The 17,678-nt window shown below is 48.3% G+C and overlaps 1 protein-coding gene across 3 annotated transcripts in view; it reads left to right on the plus strand.

Moving 5' to 3' along the window:
* The first annotated feature begins 221 nt into the window (after positions 1 to 221).
* The window catches only part of GASK1A (golgi associated kinase 1A), an 80,039-nt gene continuing 62,582 nt past the window's right edge, over positions 222 to 17,678 (plus strand). For all 3 annotated transcript variants that reach the window (XR_004058721.1, XM_010374337.2, XM_010374338.2), the window contains exon 1: positions 222 to 817. Coding sequence is in view for 2 of the 3 variants with exons in the window: in XM_010374337.2 (XP_010372639.1) it covers positions 815 to 817 (3 nt within the window). In the remaining variant the exon portion in view is untranslated. The remainder of the gene's footprint in view (positions 818 to 17,678) is intronic.

Consider the following 17,678-nt stretch of genomic DNA (forward strand, 5'->3'; position numbering starts at 1 on the left):
CAGTGACTTTAACAGTGATTAGTTCTCAAGGACAAAAACTCTTCACTGTTAATTAATGTAGTGGTCAACGGATTTTCCTTCCAAATCTTGGGGACCGAACCCAAACAAAGCGAAGAAGTGACAGTAAAAAAAGACTTGTCCTTCTGACAAGCGACAGTAAAAAAAAAAAAAAAAAAAAAAAAAAGACTTGTCCTGCTTGGCAGAAGAGGGTGGCAGTTTGGACAACACTCAGCTATATTGCCGAGTTGCAGCGAACTCACCGAGCACCCTCACACCTTAGAGGCGTCCCTCACCGCCCAGCCTTGACACATCACCTGGCAGGCGGGCAGGCAGAGCGTGGACCTTTCCTTCCTAGCACCTGGGCCCCTACTCCAGAAGACTGCGGCTGGCCGAGCCCCCGGCAGGGCTTTTATTGTGAAAGGAACTCCCCCCTCCCGCGCTTTCGGGGGAATGGGGAGGCTGGGCCCGGACGCGCGGCAGGGACTTTGCAAACTCTGCAAACGTCCCCAGTAGACCGCAGAGGCTCGCGGCTGCGGGTAGGCTCCCGCAGATCCCGGCAGATCTCAGTAGATCCGGCGTGCATTCCCCACCCGCGGTGTATCCCGGCGTGCAGCGATCTCCCGAGAGTTGGCGCGGGGCCACTTGGCTGCAGGGAAGGTGTGCACCTTCAGTCCGGGAAACGCGCCCCAGCCGAGTAGTCGCGCATCCTGTGGAGCCTGGCGAGCCACCGCGCCGGGGGCGGGCAAGGGGAGGCGGGATGAGTCTGCGAGCCGGCTGAGCGCGTCGAGGAGCCGGCCAGGACACCGCCGGGGACATGGTAGGACTCGCGGGAAGGAACGCGCAGGCGGAAGGTGGGGCGATCACCCGGACAGGTGGCTGCAGGCAGCGCGCAGCGGCCCTGGGCGCGCGCAGCCTGCGCGGCCTCCCAAGGCTGGAGTTGTTTCCCCGAAAGATGCATGGGGCAGAGGCGGCTTTCATTTCTGCACCAGAACTGGGGGCAATGGGCTCTACTGCCGCTCTTGGCGGGGCGGACGGTAGTAAGGGGGCTTTTATTACGGATCCTCACACCTTAACCGAACCGTAACCCACTCGCAACTCTGTGCAATCTTCATGCAATCCACAGGGCAGGGAGAGGGGAGCATTCCCTGGGGAACCCATGGCAGCCTCTGATGAGAAGCTTTTGAAGTCATTTTAATACTCTCCAAAGTTTATGTGAATTATGTACTATCTTTTCTAATTTAGCTATGTATTGACATTAAAAATAATGTCCTAACGTTTATTACTATTGAGTTAAGTTGGCTTTAGTAAGGTTCCAATCCACCTCCCTCTACCTCCCCGACAGGAGGACTATCGGGCAGTTGTGGAAGCACTGGTGGGTCTGGGATGTCACGATGAAACCACGGTCCTGTGGACGTGGTCCTTCCATTGATCAACCTCACAGACACTAACAGGCAGAAAAGAAAAACCCATTGAGAATGTGGCCCAGGTGGCTTAGCTAAAGGACACATGCAACCCTAGGAAAGGGGCGTCCCTCAGGCCCGGCCACTGGTTAGTTGCTCTGCTTCTCTTGCAGCAGAAAACCCCTGCAACCCCAACTGGGCTCCTGCAGTTCACCAGGCTCCCCTGTCTGCTTCCGTGCCCTCTGGCCTCTTCCCTTCCCTTCCAAGCTCACAGAGGGCAGATCGGAACCCCACCGGAGATGCTTCCTGGGGAGTTTCGCTGGGCCTGGAGTTTAGAAGGCTGTCTAGAGACTGCGCTGTAGGATGGAGGGTCTCTGAGAGAACAGCTCCTTTGCGTGCAGGGGGGCCTGGCAGGTGGCTGGAGCAGAGGTGGAGGGCTGGTCATCAGGTGCTGGGGGCTCAGGAAGGGTGACTTTGAGGCCAGGGGTGTGTGTATGTTTCACCCCTCCTGACACCTATCCAGCTTCAGGTTTTTTCTCAAAGCTGCTAAAATGGTGGAATCTTAAGCTTCAAAAGGGGGAATGATTGGGGGTAGGATGTGAAACGAAAAGAGTGGAGATATCCTATTACAAATTCCCTGTTTAAGAGCAAGAGTGTTGCCAGAACTGAGGCCACAGCCATCCATTCTGAGGGGCATTAGCACTGTGCTGGAGTCTCCTGGCTTTAAAGGCAGATGTAGCAGAGGCTCTGTGGTCTGCGGCTGAAGCAGAGTGCCTGGAGGAGAGGTGGTACCTGCCTTCTGCTCAGGCTGCCTCGGGGAACATTGGTGTGTTTGCCCCACTGCCAGCACAAGCTTCCAGTTCTGTGAGTCAGTGCAGCTTCCCTGTTTCATGTCCCTGGCTCTGGGTTCTGGTATTGTGTTAGGAAGAGGACTTGTGTCAACATTTTGTAGTCTCGGGGTTCACCTGCAGAGAGAGGGGCCTGATGGGCATCCTCTGGCAGTGAAATGGCCTTGGAGATCTGAAGGCTCTCCTTTGCTTCTCCCTCTGAATGAAGGGTCCTGAGGTCCAGAGGCCACAGGGCAGCCTGGCACTGGCTGAAAGCAGCATGGGAGGAGACAGGGGGCTAGGAATCCTTTGAGGACCTTAGTTTCCTCTTCTGTAAAATGAGAAATTGGACTAGATGTTATTCAAGGTGCCATTTAGCTCCAAAAATGGGTGATATGTGAATAAGTTTGAGATTGGATCTCAATTCTAGTGTTGAGTTATGCTTGAACAACTAAAAAGGTGTGGGGAAGAAATGGTTCTTAGCCCTGACTCAGGCTGCCCCCATCCCCCAGCCCAAATCCAGATGAGACCCAGACCAAGGGATGTTTTCAGGCTCTGCAAGTGAGCCCAGTGTGCTGCCAGGGCTGAGAACCACAGGGCAAGAAGGCTGAGAGAATGGGGGAAAGCTGGGGCTCAAAGCTGCACTTCCCAAGATATCCTTATGTCCATAGAGTGGTCATTCCTTGAGATAGTCCTAAAATAGTTTTTGGGAAATGATAGATGCTATGTCATTTCCCATTATATGATATCGCACATATCATATGCTATATCTCTTTGAGGGTCCTTCCGTAGAGTATCCTCTTTTAATTCATTACACTGAGATTTGAACTTGCCCAGCATGTTTGAATACGGTATCCTTTATTCAGTAATTCCCTAATGCCGTCCTATTATTGATCCGAGGTACATATGATGGGAAATTCTGGGTTAGAAGTATACAGATAAAAGTCTAGAATCCTTAAATGTCTTTTTGGAAAACAAATAAATAAAGAAAGAAAGAAAAGAGCATTGAGCTGCAGTATCTGTGGGGGCATTTTTTTTGATCATCCTGGGGGGTCGGGGTCATTGCCATGGCTTGGTGTGTAATTTTCTAAAGCTAAGATTGGAACACTTGTCAGTTTCTTTCCTTGCGATGGTGGTGGGAGGTTTGGTGTTTGCCAAGGACTCTGTACTTGATGAAAAATATTGATAGAATCAGATGTATATGTGTTGGGTTAAAAATTAAAAAAGAAAAAATATTGATAGAGAAAGTTGAAACTATTACTGCCAATTAAAAAATGTTTTCCTCCTGATTTTTGAGAAAAAATATACAACTTCTACAGGAACCATGATTATCATTTTGGCACATTTCCTATTCTCTTTGAGTATTATTTTAAAGAGCTGAGATTTCACCACACATGCAGTTTTGCAGTCTGATTTGTTTTACTTCAGTTTATATCAAAACACGTTTCCATGTCTACATCTCTAGAAAAATCTTTCATAACCGTACATTTAATGCTCAGTACGATGATTTTGATAATCGTCTCCCTGTTTGTGGACATTTAGGTCACTTCAGGATTGGGGCTGATTTCAGTGGCATGTGGCCACCTTCTCATTATCCATGGAAATGAGGACCTGAGTGCCCAGCTATGTGGAAATCAGACAAATTCACAAGAACGAATTGCTCCGGCCTCTGTCTCTATCCAAGCTTTTACTGTAACTACCCTCCCAGGGCCCAGCGTGCTGCGGGAGGAGTTTCCTTTTGCCTATCTTCACTCTATGCTGTGGGCAGGTCATCAGGCAGGCAGCAGTGGGGGAAAGGGAGTCCCAGGGGAGCCCACATGGGCCAGTCCTCCTTGGGAGAACCAAGAGCTAAAATCCCTGGAGGTTAAGACTCAGAGGAGAAGGAGCTGAGGCTGGAAAAGGGATGTGGCCTCTTTAGGGTCACTTAGAGCCGGGCTAGGGCCCAGGTCTCCTAGGGCCCAGGTCCCCATCCACTCCCCGTGCAGGTCCTGTCACAGGCACTACAGCCCCATCATAGACTTGGATGTGGTGTGGCTTGGAGTGGTAGAGGAAAGGCCCGGGGTTTGCAGTAAGAATGGGGTTTGTGCTGGGCTAGGTTACCATGTGGCTCTGGGTAAGTGCTGCCTTGCTCTGAACCTCAGCCCCTTATCTGTAAAAGGAGTCATTGTGAGGAGCAAATGGAGTCATGGAGGTGAAAACACTTGGTGTCTCAAAGGTGCTGTAAGATTGGGGGCTTTACAAAGGACCCACAAAAATAGGTTTGATTTTTGTTAGGGTCTAAAACAAATGGTAAGGAAGTCACAGGTGCCTTTCATTCAATACCAGTCAAGGGGATGCTTGTGGGACTCTTCTCTAAGTAAGGATCTAGTATAGACGGAATTTATCCTCAAGTAGTTTTCTTGCTTCTTGTCTTCTCATCAGGCAGGAAAACCCAGCCTGCAGATGTTTGTCCAGTCTGTCTCCCACACGCCTCCTTGCACAATGTTGCTGACTGGATGAGAATGTAGCTCCCCAAACGGCTGCAGGCCCTTGGAGTCTAATGCTGGGGTCCCCTCATTGAGTCCCTCTGCACTGAATGAGTCCTAAAAGTTATCAGGCTCAGCTGAAAAAGAGGTTAAACTGGTATTGGAACCTTGAAATGCAGCCCATGGAGCCTGTGGGAAATTTGATCCCCTCTCTCTTCTGGGGTACAGCCCTTACTTGTCGCTCCTGCTGCATACCTAACCCAGGTTTTGTGCAGGGCTGGGCAGGGAGCAGAATGTTTTAAACAATCCACTGGCCCCAACCATACCAAACAAGGGTTGATCCAAAAAACAGGGATGTAGGGGGTGGTGGGAACAGGTCTCACAAAGAAATGAGTTCCTTAGTTGTTTTAGCGACTAGTGAGAGAAACATGCTTCAGCTTGGCCTCAAAGATGCTGACAAATCCCTCCAAGTAGGTCTGGGAGGCCCAGTATCCGCTCCCACCTAAGGTACTGGTAGAGAAACAGAGTGCATCAGTTTTCTTTGAGGCATGGTTGCTGTGAGTCACCTGGGGCTGTCTTTGCTTGGATCATCTTGTGATGTGACTGCTAAAGTGTTTCCGCCTAGGGAGTTTAGGGCATGATCCTTTCATTTTCTGGATGTGTCTGCACAGGCCTGCGTGTGAAGGACCACTTGGCCTGAGAGTGAGAATGAGAGGGAGCCATGATTGTGGGAAAACCCCAGGCCGCCCTTCTTTATGTGGATTTCACTTCCTCTCTCTCGCTCTCTCTTTCTCTCACACACACACACACACACACTCACTCTCACACATCACACACATAACTCATATGCACACACGTGCACGCACACACACACTCACACATGCACACATACTCCTGGGAGTTGCCTGGGATCTGATCCTATTCCCCAGAGTCCAGCTGAGTGGAAGATGGAAAGTCTTTATGATAGCATCTGGTGAATCCTGGGGTCAAGGAGGTTAAGAGTGAAAGGGAAGCAGGATGAGGGCTGATGTGAAGGGCGAGGAAACAGCAGGAGTGTAACCGAAATGCAGATTCAGTCACTCACCACTTGTAGAGTCCAATTAACCAGAGTGAGGTCTGGTATAAAGAAAGTGACTTTATTCTAAAGCTTAGCTTAGAGGAAGAGGTACAGGCTCCTGCCTTTAAGGATACCGCTTTGCTTTAGAGCAGAAAGCAGGGTCCTTTAAAGGGATACTTGGCATGAATGGCATGCAGGGGAGTGAGCAAGCAGGTGGGGGTCTCCATGACTCGCTTGGGTGCCTTTTTCTACCAGGGAGTTGAGCTAGCACCATCACAGGCAGATCTAGGTTGTAAGGTCATCGTTGTCTTGAGATACTCTGCAGGTGGGAGAGAGTTTTGGAGTGGGCATAATTTAGGTTGCAAATTGACTGTTATCTCTCGAGGCAAGCTCCTGATGGAAGGTAGCTCAGGCTCTGGAGCTTCTAAGTAAGCACATAGTTAGATAAGCTTTTCATGTAGGGAGTGTTTGGTGAAGGGAAGGTAGAGCTTCTAACTGCATTTCTAAAGAGCTAAGTAGGAAGCAAGGACTGGGGGAAAAAGAGGAAAGAAAGAAGAAAAAATAATTTTAAAAAATTTATTCTCTTTGTCTTAGACAAATGGGGGTACTCGGTTATAGGGGCCTCACTCTGATCTCTAGGCCTTCACGAGCTCTGAAGGAATGAGTGTCTCCATGGGCAGGGGCTGAGTCTTGCTCCCAAGTGGCTTTGGAATTCCTGAGTGGCATATCAGGAAGGCCACAAAAGGAGGATTCACATTCAATGTGTAAATGTGTGTTAATGCTCCCTCTGTCTCCCTGCCGCCTTGTCATTCATTCATTCATTCATCAATTCATTTAGAAAATGTCTTCTTTAAGCCAGACATTGTGCAGGGCAGAAAATAGAAAAATAAAAAACACATACTCTGCCTCTGAGGAGTACACCGTCTATTGAAGCTGCCTGTGCGTACGTGTGTATGTGTGTGGGCAGAGGTGGTGGGGGCAGGGGGTAGGTGGTAGGTTCAGGGGAGAGGGAAGCACAAAGAAATGCTTCAGCCCTGTAGGCCAAATGTTCTGCAGAAGATATAGAGAAAGGATAGACCCAACCTGAGGAGTGAGTGGGGCAGAGGGAGGCTCCAGAACAGGGAGTATCTGAGGAGGATCTGGATTCTGTCAAGGGAAGAAAGGAGAAGCCACTGTACATCTGTTAGAATAGTTAAAAAGTGAAACAAAACATCCTGACAACCTCAAGTACTGGTCAGGATGCCAGCAACAGGAACTCTCATACATGAAAGTGGGAAACAGTAGAAAGCAGTTTGTTAGTTTTTCATAAAGTTGAACATACACTTACCATATATCCCAACAATCCCCTTCCTGTGTATTTATGCAGGAGGAATGAAAACCATGTCTACAAAAAAAAACTGATGCAAATGTTTATAATAGCTTTATTTATAATTGCCCCAAACTGGAAACAACCCAAATGTCACTCAGCTGTAGATTGGATAAACTGTGGTATGTCCATACGGTGGACTACTCCTCAGCAATAGAAAAGAACCATAGGTCCATGCAACAGTGTGGAAGGATGTCACAGGCATTATGCTGAGTGGGAGAATCCAATCCTACAGGGTTACATACTGTGGTATTCCTTTTATATGACATTCTAGAAAGGGAAAAACTATAGGGATGGAAAACAGATGAGCAGGGGTTGGGGTGAAGAGGCTGTGATTATAAAGGGGCAGCACAAAGGAGAATTCTGGAGTGAAGGAAGTGTTGTGTCCTGACTGTGGTGGTGGACATGCATATCTAATACATGTGTTAAAACTCATAGAATGATACAGAAAAGTTTCAGTTTTACTGTATGTAAGTTAAAATATATATATATAACAAAAAGAAGAGGGAAAGGCATTCTAGCAGAAGGAACAGCATGTGCAAAACCCCTGGAGGCAAAAATGAGCTGTTAAAAGTTGGCTGGGAAGGAGCTGAGCTGGGACCACAGGGGAACTTCCTGGAGATGGGACTGGGGCTGGGGCCTGGCTCTTGGATGTGGGTGCTCTCCTCACCCAGCTAGGGGTTTGTGTTATTGTCCCTAGGGCAGAGGGGGCAATGGAAGGGCTTTTGAGCTTGGAGAGGTGCGATTGCGTTTGCATTTTAGACAGCAGTTTTGGGGACTGAGAAGAAGGAGTGTGATCCAGCGGGCCAGGATGGAGGTATGGATTCTGTAGCAGGCTGGAGGAGCAGGTAGGAGGATGTTTGGGCAGGAGAACTTCCAGCCCTTGGTAATCTCAGATGTGGAGGCTGAGAGCAGGTCAGGAGTGACTCCAGGTTCTTGTTCAGGCATCTGGATATATGGGTCTCTGTCAGCCTTCCTCCTTTCTCTTCATTTTCATTTAAATTTAGCTTTTGGTGTTTCTTTTCTAGTCACACTTAGAAATTGTTAGGAATAATGCTCAAATCCTAAGGAAATTGAAGACTCAAACAAAAGATTCTTAAAGCAATTTTACTTCTGCGTAGAGGGTTTCCTCCGTGGCCAGTGGCCATGAGAGCACACCTGAACAAAGGGGCACGAGAGCCTTTATTCCTGACCCAAGTCCTGCCCCTGTACCCTTTCCTCATTGGCTGGGGTCGGGTCATACAATCTAAACTAATCCTGGTTGGCTAAACATTTGAGTTTTTTTAGATAGGGTGGGCACATAAAAGAAAGTGGAGAGGAAGGGGAAGGGGTATCTGTAATGAGCTAGAAAGTAAGTCCTCTTTCCAAATAAGGAAAGGAATGCAAGCTGGTACTGATAACGCCTGGTACTGTGGCATGCCTGGGCATCTAACAAAGGCAAAAAGGAAAAAAAGGAGAAAAAAGCAGGGGTGGGCTGGGGCGCGGGTACTATGAATTAAAGAATAAAAGATTGATCAGATTATTTGAAGAGAAACCTCATCATATCCCACCAAATGATCATATACAGAAGTAACTTAACAATGATACTAATCATTTTAGTTCTATAAAATCACTTATGTTATATTCTTAAAAGCAATGGTGAAATGTTGGATACTTCTCCTTAAAGCCTTTGAACTGATTTTGTACATATTGCCTTCATAATCACAAGAGTAGGATAGAGAGAGGCTGGGTGTGGTGGCTCACACCTGTAATCCCAGCACTTTGGAAGGCTGAGGCAGGCGGATTACCTGAGGCCAGGAGTTTGAGACCAGCCTGGCCAACATGTTGAAACCTCGTCTCTACTAAAAATACAAAATTTAGCTGGGCATGATGGCGTGTGCCTGTAGTCCCAGCTACTCGGGAGGCTGAGGCAGGAGAGTTGCTTGAATCCAGGAGGCAGAGGCTGCAGTGAGCTGAGATTGAGCCATTGCACTCTAGCCTCGGTGACAGAGCGAGACTCTAGCTCAAAAAAAAAAGGGATCCAGGGTAGGATAGAGAGAATTCCAGTGATAACTGTGTGTATAGGTTTACTTATGTCCCCCAAGCCACCTTGCCTGTGGTCCCTGATGCTCTCCTCCAGCTGGTATAGACACCTGACTCCCTTCCTTCTGGCCTCCAACCCAGCTGACCACCACTGCTGGAGAGTGGTTAGGGGCTGTGGCTGCTGCATCCTTCCTAGCCCAACTTCTCGGCCTGCCATGGGCTTGGATTTCTGCTAAGTGGCCGCGGGAAGGGGCTGTATCACATGCTGTTTACTTGTGGGCAGTTTTTGTTTGGCTTTTGAGGGTGTTTGCTTGCAATGAGCAAACAGCCTCTTCCAGAACCAGCTGGAGGATTCAAATCCTCCCATCTTGGGGAAGCAGGTTCATGGTTCTGTAAGAACCAAGTTGGGTAGGGATTTTTCCAGAAATGCCATCAGCCAAAGAACTGGTCAGAGACAGCAGAGGGGATAAGACTAGAAGAGAGAAAGGGAGGGAAAAACGAGAAGAGTCAGAGCCAGAGACACAGGGATGTGAGATGAAGAGAGTAAGGCACAGAGACAAACAAGACCAGCTCTGTGGAGAACCCTTCATGTCTAGGCATGGTTCTGAGCCAGGCAGGCGCCCCTTTCAGCTTGTGAGCGTGCCATGCAGTGGGGCTCCTGGGCTGCACGGGGCACGCTCTTCTGAACTGGCTTTCGTCAATGTTGTTGCCCTTTGGCAGAGCAGCGCTCTTTTCTGCTGGCCTGGATGGACTGAGGGCTGACTGCCACTGCCTCTCTGTGCTTCACATGCTCCAGGGCTGTCCCTAGTGTCAGCTCTGTGCTCCTGCTGGGGAGGCATATCAGCAGGACAAACCCAGTGGTTCCACTGGCCAGTCTTGCTTCTAGCCAGACTGGCTTTGCAGCAGTGTTGTGAGTTGACTTCCAATGCACTTGGCACTAGGAAATTCTCAAGATATTCTGGTAAAGTAACTGTAGTGTTTTTAAATGCTTGGTGATATCTTTGAGATGGGAAGGGAAGACCCAAATACAGCCAACCCATAACATTAGAGGGCCGTAATTTCAAAAAGTGCAGGAGCCGCACTCCCTTTCATTCTTATCTACAAAGGAGATGAATGAACTGCAGCTCAGGGATAATGTGATAACTCTTACTGGCCAGGTGGAAGGAAAGGGGCAGACGTTGGTACGGGGAGAGGGTTGCAGGGAGGAGCAAGGAACACATTTCCTACAGAGCCTGGGAAAAGGCGCATTAATAGATGGGACGGGTCCTCACATTTGCTTTCTGTCTCCGGGTCTGTGCAATCTCTTTCTTCTAGGCATCCCATTCTGTCTGTCTGGACTTCCCTTTTAGGGTTCAGAATGCCATTGATCTCTCTTTTTGGTGAATGTAGAGTTGAGGTAGGATTCTTAGAAACTTGTTCTTTTGAATATTGTCACTGCTTCTCTTCCTGACCTAATCATAGGGGAACGTTTTCCTCGATTTTCCTTTTGGGCCTGATAGGGTTTTGCAACTCTCTTGTTTTATCTCTGTCTTTTGTGAATTGCAAGAGCAATACCTGCTTATCATGGAAAATCCTACCTGCTTTTGGGTCTCTTTGGAGGAGTCTCTGTGTGGTGCTCCCAGCCTTAGACTCACAGCATAGACAGATGCACCTGCTGGGAGGTCTGCATGGTCAAGAGTTCCTGTGCAGGGCCAGGTGTGTTGGCTCATGCTTGTAATCCCAGCACTTTGGGAGGCTGAGGAGGGAGGATCCCTTGAGTTCAGGAGTTCAAGACCAGCCTGGGCAACATAGGGAGACCCTATCTCTACAAAAATTTAAAAAGGTGCATGCCTGTAGTTCCAGCTACTTAAGAGGCTGAGGTGGGAGGACTGCTTGGGCCCAGGAGGTGGAGGGTGCAATGAGCTATGATCATGCCACTGCACTCCAGCCTGGGTGACAGAGTGAGTCCCTATGCATACACCCTTGGGGATAACTCCCAACCAACTTCCCAGAGTGCTGTTCTGCCTGCTTCTGGGACAGCAGCGGTGGTTGTCTGTGGTGGAGGAAGGGAGGACAAAGGAAACCCACATTTACTAAGTTTGTTTCTCAGAGAGGCATCTGCCTGCCATGTGCCCAGCCTCCATTTGAGCATTGAGATGAGAATGAGCATGCCTTATACCCTAGGCCCCTCAGGAATTCTGAGTCTTCGGGAGGATGGGGGCCAGCCTACTTGCCTACTTAATGACAGTGCGTTGACTGCATCCCAGGTGTGAAGCTCTGAGTCCCAGTGTGATGTTCTGAGAGTCCCAGGTGTGATGTTCTGAGTCCTGGCAGTGTTGTTCTATGTTCCAGGCATGTTGTTCTGCGGGCCAGGTGTGTTGCTCTGTCAGCTAGGTGTCACTCTTTTTTATTACTGAGGAAACTAAGGCTCAGAGGAACCAAACACTTTGCCTGAGCTCTTGTGGCTGGGAAATGGTGGGGTAAGGGGCTGGACCCAAACCTGAATGAGCTCGAGGCCTGTGCCTGGGGCGACTATGGACAAGTAAGCAAATGATGGGTGCGGTTATCTCACTCTTTTCACCCCAGCTCGTTGGGAGGAGGTCTGGGGACCCCTGAAGTCTCTTGGATCTGTCTAGGTGGAAGCAGTGGGGGTGGGGGCCAGGCCAGGCCACTGGCTGGGGAAAGTTCCTGTAAGGATGTCGTCTGAGGTCTTGGGAGTCTCCTGGGGGCTTCTCTTCTAAGTCTCCTTTTCCTGCTTTCTTTTTTTGTTTCTTATTTTTAGTAGAGACAAGGTCTCACTTTGTTGCCCAGGCTGGTCTCAAACTCCTGGCCTCAAGTGATTCTTCCCTTTCAGCCCCCTAAAGTGTTGGGATTACAGGCATGAGCCACCACCCTGGCCAATCAGTCTTTTTCTTGCTGTTGTCTCTGCTATTCATACCCTCTACAGAGTCACGCAGATATACACACACACATCCACCCACTATGCACTTAGATGCATTATTCACACACTCACACATAAACCACATGCTCACATTGACATTCACAGTGTCACAGTGAAACACACACTCACCCACACACTGGTAATCTTGCATACACACTCACACACCCTCACACACTTGCATAGCCATAGAGCAGCTGCAGAGGTGCTGCCTGGGCTCTGAAGCAGAGGTGTTTGATGGAGTAGTGCGGCTGGAGCCAGGCTCAAGCTGTGCCCAGACTATGGTGGGGGCTGCGGTCATGCTGCCTGGGTGCCTGGGCCCAGTGGAGGTGGAGGCTGCAGGCAGTTTGAGGGCTGGAGGCTGTAATGGCCAGTGAATGGGCCATTTGGATGTCTGTGCCTGTGCTGGAAGGAGAGCGAGTGGGACACACAGGGTTCTTTCTCAAGGACAGAGTGGCTCTGTTGTCTGTCCACATAGAGGCTCAGTGTGTGCCTCCTGGGGGACCTGGACCCCAGCTCAGGGACTGTCTGCTGGCAGGGTTGCTTCCTGGATAGCACGGGTGCCCATTCCCAGCCTCCCTGCATGCCTGGCCACTGTCTGCAGGCCCTGGACCTAGTGGGCTCTTACAGTTACTCACCACATTCTGGCCCCCCACCCCCACCCCTCTGCTCAAGATCCTGTTGCAACTACAAAGATGCTATTGTATCCCTTTCTTTCAGAACATTCTCCCCTAAAACTCTGGTTAAAATCCCCTCATCTCCCTTTAGGCTGACTGGGCAGGGATGTCTTGTGTAGTCACTTCGCTGGGAGTCTGGAGAGGCTCCTAGCTCCTGGTTCACACTCACTTCCCTCCCTGGCGGTGGCTGAGTTTAGACTGTAATTGTCGTGGTATCTTACTTGGTGTGGCTTTAAAGCATGAACGGTTCAGAAGGTGAGTTGTAGTCAGAACTGAATTCAAACTCTGCTCACCACCTTGGACATGTCAGTGAACCTTTAACTTCTTAGCCTCAGTTTCCCTTGGCAATACCAGGGCCTCCTTGTGGGAATGTATGCTCAATGCTTTAATGAGCATGAGGCACCTTGCATAACAGTCAGCACATAGTCACTGCTCAGTTAATGGGAGCTGTGATTACATTGTCCTTGGACAACAGACAGGCCTGAAGGCACAGCAAGGCCTGGGCTTCTAGAACTGTCAGGAGGATCCTTCAGTGCAACACGACGATTAGGAGTGGGGGATGCCTTAGACTCTGGCTCCCTTCAGAAGGAGTTTGGGATGTATGCCAAAGAGGGGCTGCCTTTGCCTCATCCCCGGGGATCCATCCCTATGACGGTGAACTGGAATTAAAGGAAGGGGAAAGGGACGCCTAGTTCAAGAGTTCTTGATCTGGGGTCCAAGCATGTGATAAAACAAAAACTTCAGCCGAATTAAATTTAAAAGGGTTTAATTGAGCAATGAATGATTCGCAAATTGGGCAGCCCCCAGAATCACACAGATTCACAAAGACTCCGGGGGTGCCTCATGGTCAGAACAAATTTATAGACAAAAAAGGTAAAGTGACATACAGGAATTGGAAGTAGGTACAGAAACAGTGAGATTGGTTACAGCTTGGCGTTTGCCTTATTTGAGCAGTTTGAACATTCGGCAGTCTATGAGTGGTTGAAGTATGGCTGCTGGGATTGGTGAATACTCAGCCGTTGTTACTGCTGCATACTATTATGTTAGGTTTTTAATTTTGTCTGACTATTAAGCTAGGTTGCAGTTCATCCACAAGGACTCAAATATAGAAGTACAGAGTCCTTCTCAGGCCATATTTAGTTTGCTTTAATGCATGGAATTCAGGGGAGCACTAGGTTAAAGAAAGTTACATCTTTATTTTCACTCATCTCTAACTGGAATTCAGTGTTTCTTCAATAACGAATGTAGGCACCAGCCACAGTAGTGTTGGCAGGACCTGTGACTTTGCCATCAAAAGAAGTCACAGATATTGTATGTAATGACAGCAGAAGCAGATACTTTGAAATATAGTTTTTATTCATCACTGCTTTGAAAGTGCATTTGTTTTTAGATATACTGATAGATACTGGTTTTTAATGTGTTATTAAGGAAGCACGTGTAGAATTATATCACACATCTGTTTTTTAGAAGATCTGGATAATTATTTCAATGTAATTGATTATCTTGGTAACCTTGTATTTTTCATTTTATACAATAAAAAAACGCATCTTGAGAAGAATCTTCAGCTTCACCAGGTGGCCAGAAGGGTCTTTGGTATTAAAAAGATTCGGAACCCCTGCCTCTGCGTAGATATTCATCAATGTGATCTGTTTCTGGGGGAGTGACAGAACCCCTTTGCCTAAAAGCATCTTTGCCCAGCCTCTACTCCACGGCCATTAAAAAATAATCTTTAAAAAAATTAAAACCTGGTGTGTGCCAGGCACCATGCTGGGTATTGGAAGATAATTTCCCCTCAGTAATAATAACATACTGTATTTACAACATATTGTATTATGTCATTGTAGCATAACAACTCAATAACAACAATGCCCAAAGCATTAGGCTTTGTAGCTTTCTCATTCATCATCTCCTGGAATTCTCATCCTTTAAATGTTAAGACTACTGTGTGAGACCCATTTTAGAGATCCGTAAATAAAGGTTCAGTGAATCTGAGTCATGGCCAAGTCATGCAGTTCATAAATATGAAGGACTTCCAGGTGGGCCCTCCAGTCACAAATGTGATGCTTTTTCCACTCAATCAACCTGAAAATTCCCACACTTGGACTTAGCCCTTGCATTTTGATATCTAGTCTTTGGAAATTTTTTGTTAAAAATAAATATCCTTGGAAATTAGTTTGGTGCATCAAGCATTGTCCCAAGGGTCTGGGTCTCAGGGACATCTTGTATAGACAGAGGAGAAGAAAGGGCAATACTAGAGAATGGGCCCTGGGAGGGAACTAGGTCTGGATTTGGGGAGGCCTGGGCAGAGGACAACCCCAGGGGAGGCATGGAGGCAGGAGCCGGGCCTAGAGGGATGGGGAAGGCCAATGCTGGAGAGGAAGCACTGATAGGGAGGACAAGCCCTGAAGCCCAATTTGACTCTCTTTGTGTGTTTTGCTTGGGGAGCCTCCAAGACACATGCATGGAGACTCAGCCTCAGTCTTCTAAGCAGCATCTTCATGAGAGGGCTGAGGGAACCTCCATTTCTAGAGGCCACTGATGCAGTTTTCTGCTTGGGACTGGGCTGAGAGGGCATGCGGTAGACAAGCAGAGCATTTTCTTTGTGCCATGGACACAGAGACCTGTTCCTCTTCTCCGAATCCAAGAGGGTCCATCAGACACTGCGAGGCACTTCTCTTGTCTTTGACTGAGAAGTCAGAGACTCTCTAATTAGGCTTTCTCCCTAACTCTTGGAAGGCAGCGTCCCCAATGCATATCATTTCCCCCGACAGCATCCAGCACAGTGTAGATGTGGAGGATGTGGGCAACAGATGTTTCGACTGGTTGTTAGCCTCCTACATCTCATATTTAAATATCTCCGGAGTTGTCCAACAGAACTTTCTGAGATGATGGAAATGTTCTATCCTGTGCTGTCCAACATAATAGCCACTACTTGCAGGTGGCAGTTGAGCCCCTGAAATGTGGCCAGTGCAACCAGGAATGGAAATTTTAAAATTTTAATTAATTCAAATATAAATAGTCACATGTGGCCAGTGGCTCTCATATTGGACATTGTAGCCCTGGACCGAGAGATAAAAACTGAAGTGCAGATGGAGGCCAGGCTTCTAGCATAAGTGAAGGAAGTGGGCTGGGTGTAACGAAAACACATCCGCCTATGTTTTGTTTTTTTTCAGGTTTAATTGAGCTGTAGTCAGAGAAGTCTTCATCTTCTGTAAGAAAAACAATAAGGCAAATGAGATGCCAAAGGCAACTGTCCTTCCTTGGTGTTGGGAGACAATAGGGAGTTGTGGGGCTTGTGCGGAACTTCAGGGAGCATATCATTGAGAGAGAGTGCCATACTCTACGCCAGCCATATAGGGACCTGGGCCCAAAGTGTAACTAGAACTTCCCCTTTTTCAAGGGAAGCTGGAAATCTGAATTTTTATGTGAAATATCCTGGATTTTAAATATTGGTTCAAATTTATTTAAAACACTACAAGCCAAGCAAAACACATCTGCAGGCCAGATTTGGCCTGTGGGTCCTGGTTTATAAGCTCTTCTCTACGTCTCATCCTGTATGAGTCTCTACTGCCTCCTGGAGACTAGGGTGGATGTCCGGTGAAGAGCGAGGTGGATTCTGTCCTGAAGTATTCCTAATTGGCTCGGCCTCCCCTGTTGTCATGTGTTTAGTCAAAAGAGAGGAGAAGTGCACAGGGAAGGCACATACTTGCTCCCCTCCCCTTCTTCTCTGAGGTTGCATCTTGGCCTCTGAGCAGCCAGGGAGCAGAAATCTCTGGAAGGTTGGAAAGGTATAGCCCAGAAAGAAACTTGCTTTATTTTTCAGCAGCAATCCCCACCCCTCTTGATCCCAGCCCCACTCCCAGATCTGAGAGCAAAATATGTGGCTGTTAATACAAAGGCAGCCAGAGAAATTTTCCAACAAATGACAGGGTCTCCAAAATTCCATCTGGCCTGTGGTGTTCCCACACTGGTGCTCTTGTGAGCTGGAACAAAATGCTAATTCAGCTGTGGATGTGGAGAGGGCTCCTGGGGCCAGCAGGGCTGCAAAGCCCCAACGTATAATCAACGCGGAGACTGGACCAGGGCAACCAGCAAACGGGGGGACATAAGGGACACTCCGTTGACATTCCTGCCTATGGGGCTCTTGCTCTGAGCACAGTGCCAGGATCCCTGCCATGGAGTTGATCCCATGGGCGTTGCTAGAAAATTACCATCATGGTAATAGCAACAATCCTAATGACAGCTAACATTGACTGAACTTAACTGCGTGTCAGGCTCTGTTTTGAATGCTTTATCTACAACACCTCATGTAACTCTCATAGTGTTTAGTAGAGTGATTTTATTTTTATGATTGACAAGTCACATTCTTTTCCCGTCAGAGTGTCACCACCATAACAGGGCTTTTGTCTCTTTTGTTCGTGATGTTTCTCTTCTGCCTGGAACAGTGCTTGGCTCAGGAAATACCTGCTTAATGAACTAATGAATGGACCACCCTATGAAGGAGGTACTAGGTACTGTTATGACCCCCATTATACAGATGAGGAGATCAAGGCCCAAGGTCACACAGCAAGGACACAGTGGAGTTGAGACCAATGCCCACAGTGGAGTTGGGATCAATAGCCCATGTGTTATTTGCAGCTATGCTAGGCTGGTGATGGCAGGAGGCCACGGGGACCTGGCCATCTCCCCTCTAGGCCCAGAGATGAAACTTGTCAAATAGTTTGGGGACTGGAGAAAGGTCATGGTCCTGTGGTCAGGGACTGAGGGGTGCTCCCTGTGACCATTTGGGTGTAGGATACTCAGTTCCTGGCTCAGCCTGTGCCCCGTGGGCTATGGGTCATCCACACTGAGCCTCAGGACTTGTGGTCTCCTTGGAGAATGTGCACAAACTCCGAGAGGCCATTTGTCTTTCTGATGACAAGTAGGTCACTCTGTCCCTGGAGCAGA

This window comes from Rhinopithecus roxellana, chromosome 1, assembly GCF_007565055.1.
Source record: "Rhinopithecus roxellana isolate Shanxi Qingling chromosome 1, ASM756505v1, whole genome shotgun sequence".
NCBI classification, from domain to species: domain Eukaryota; kingdom Metazoa; phylum Chordata; class Mammalia; order Primates; family Cercopithecidae; genus Rhinopithecus; species Rhinopithecus roxellana.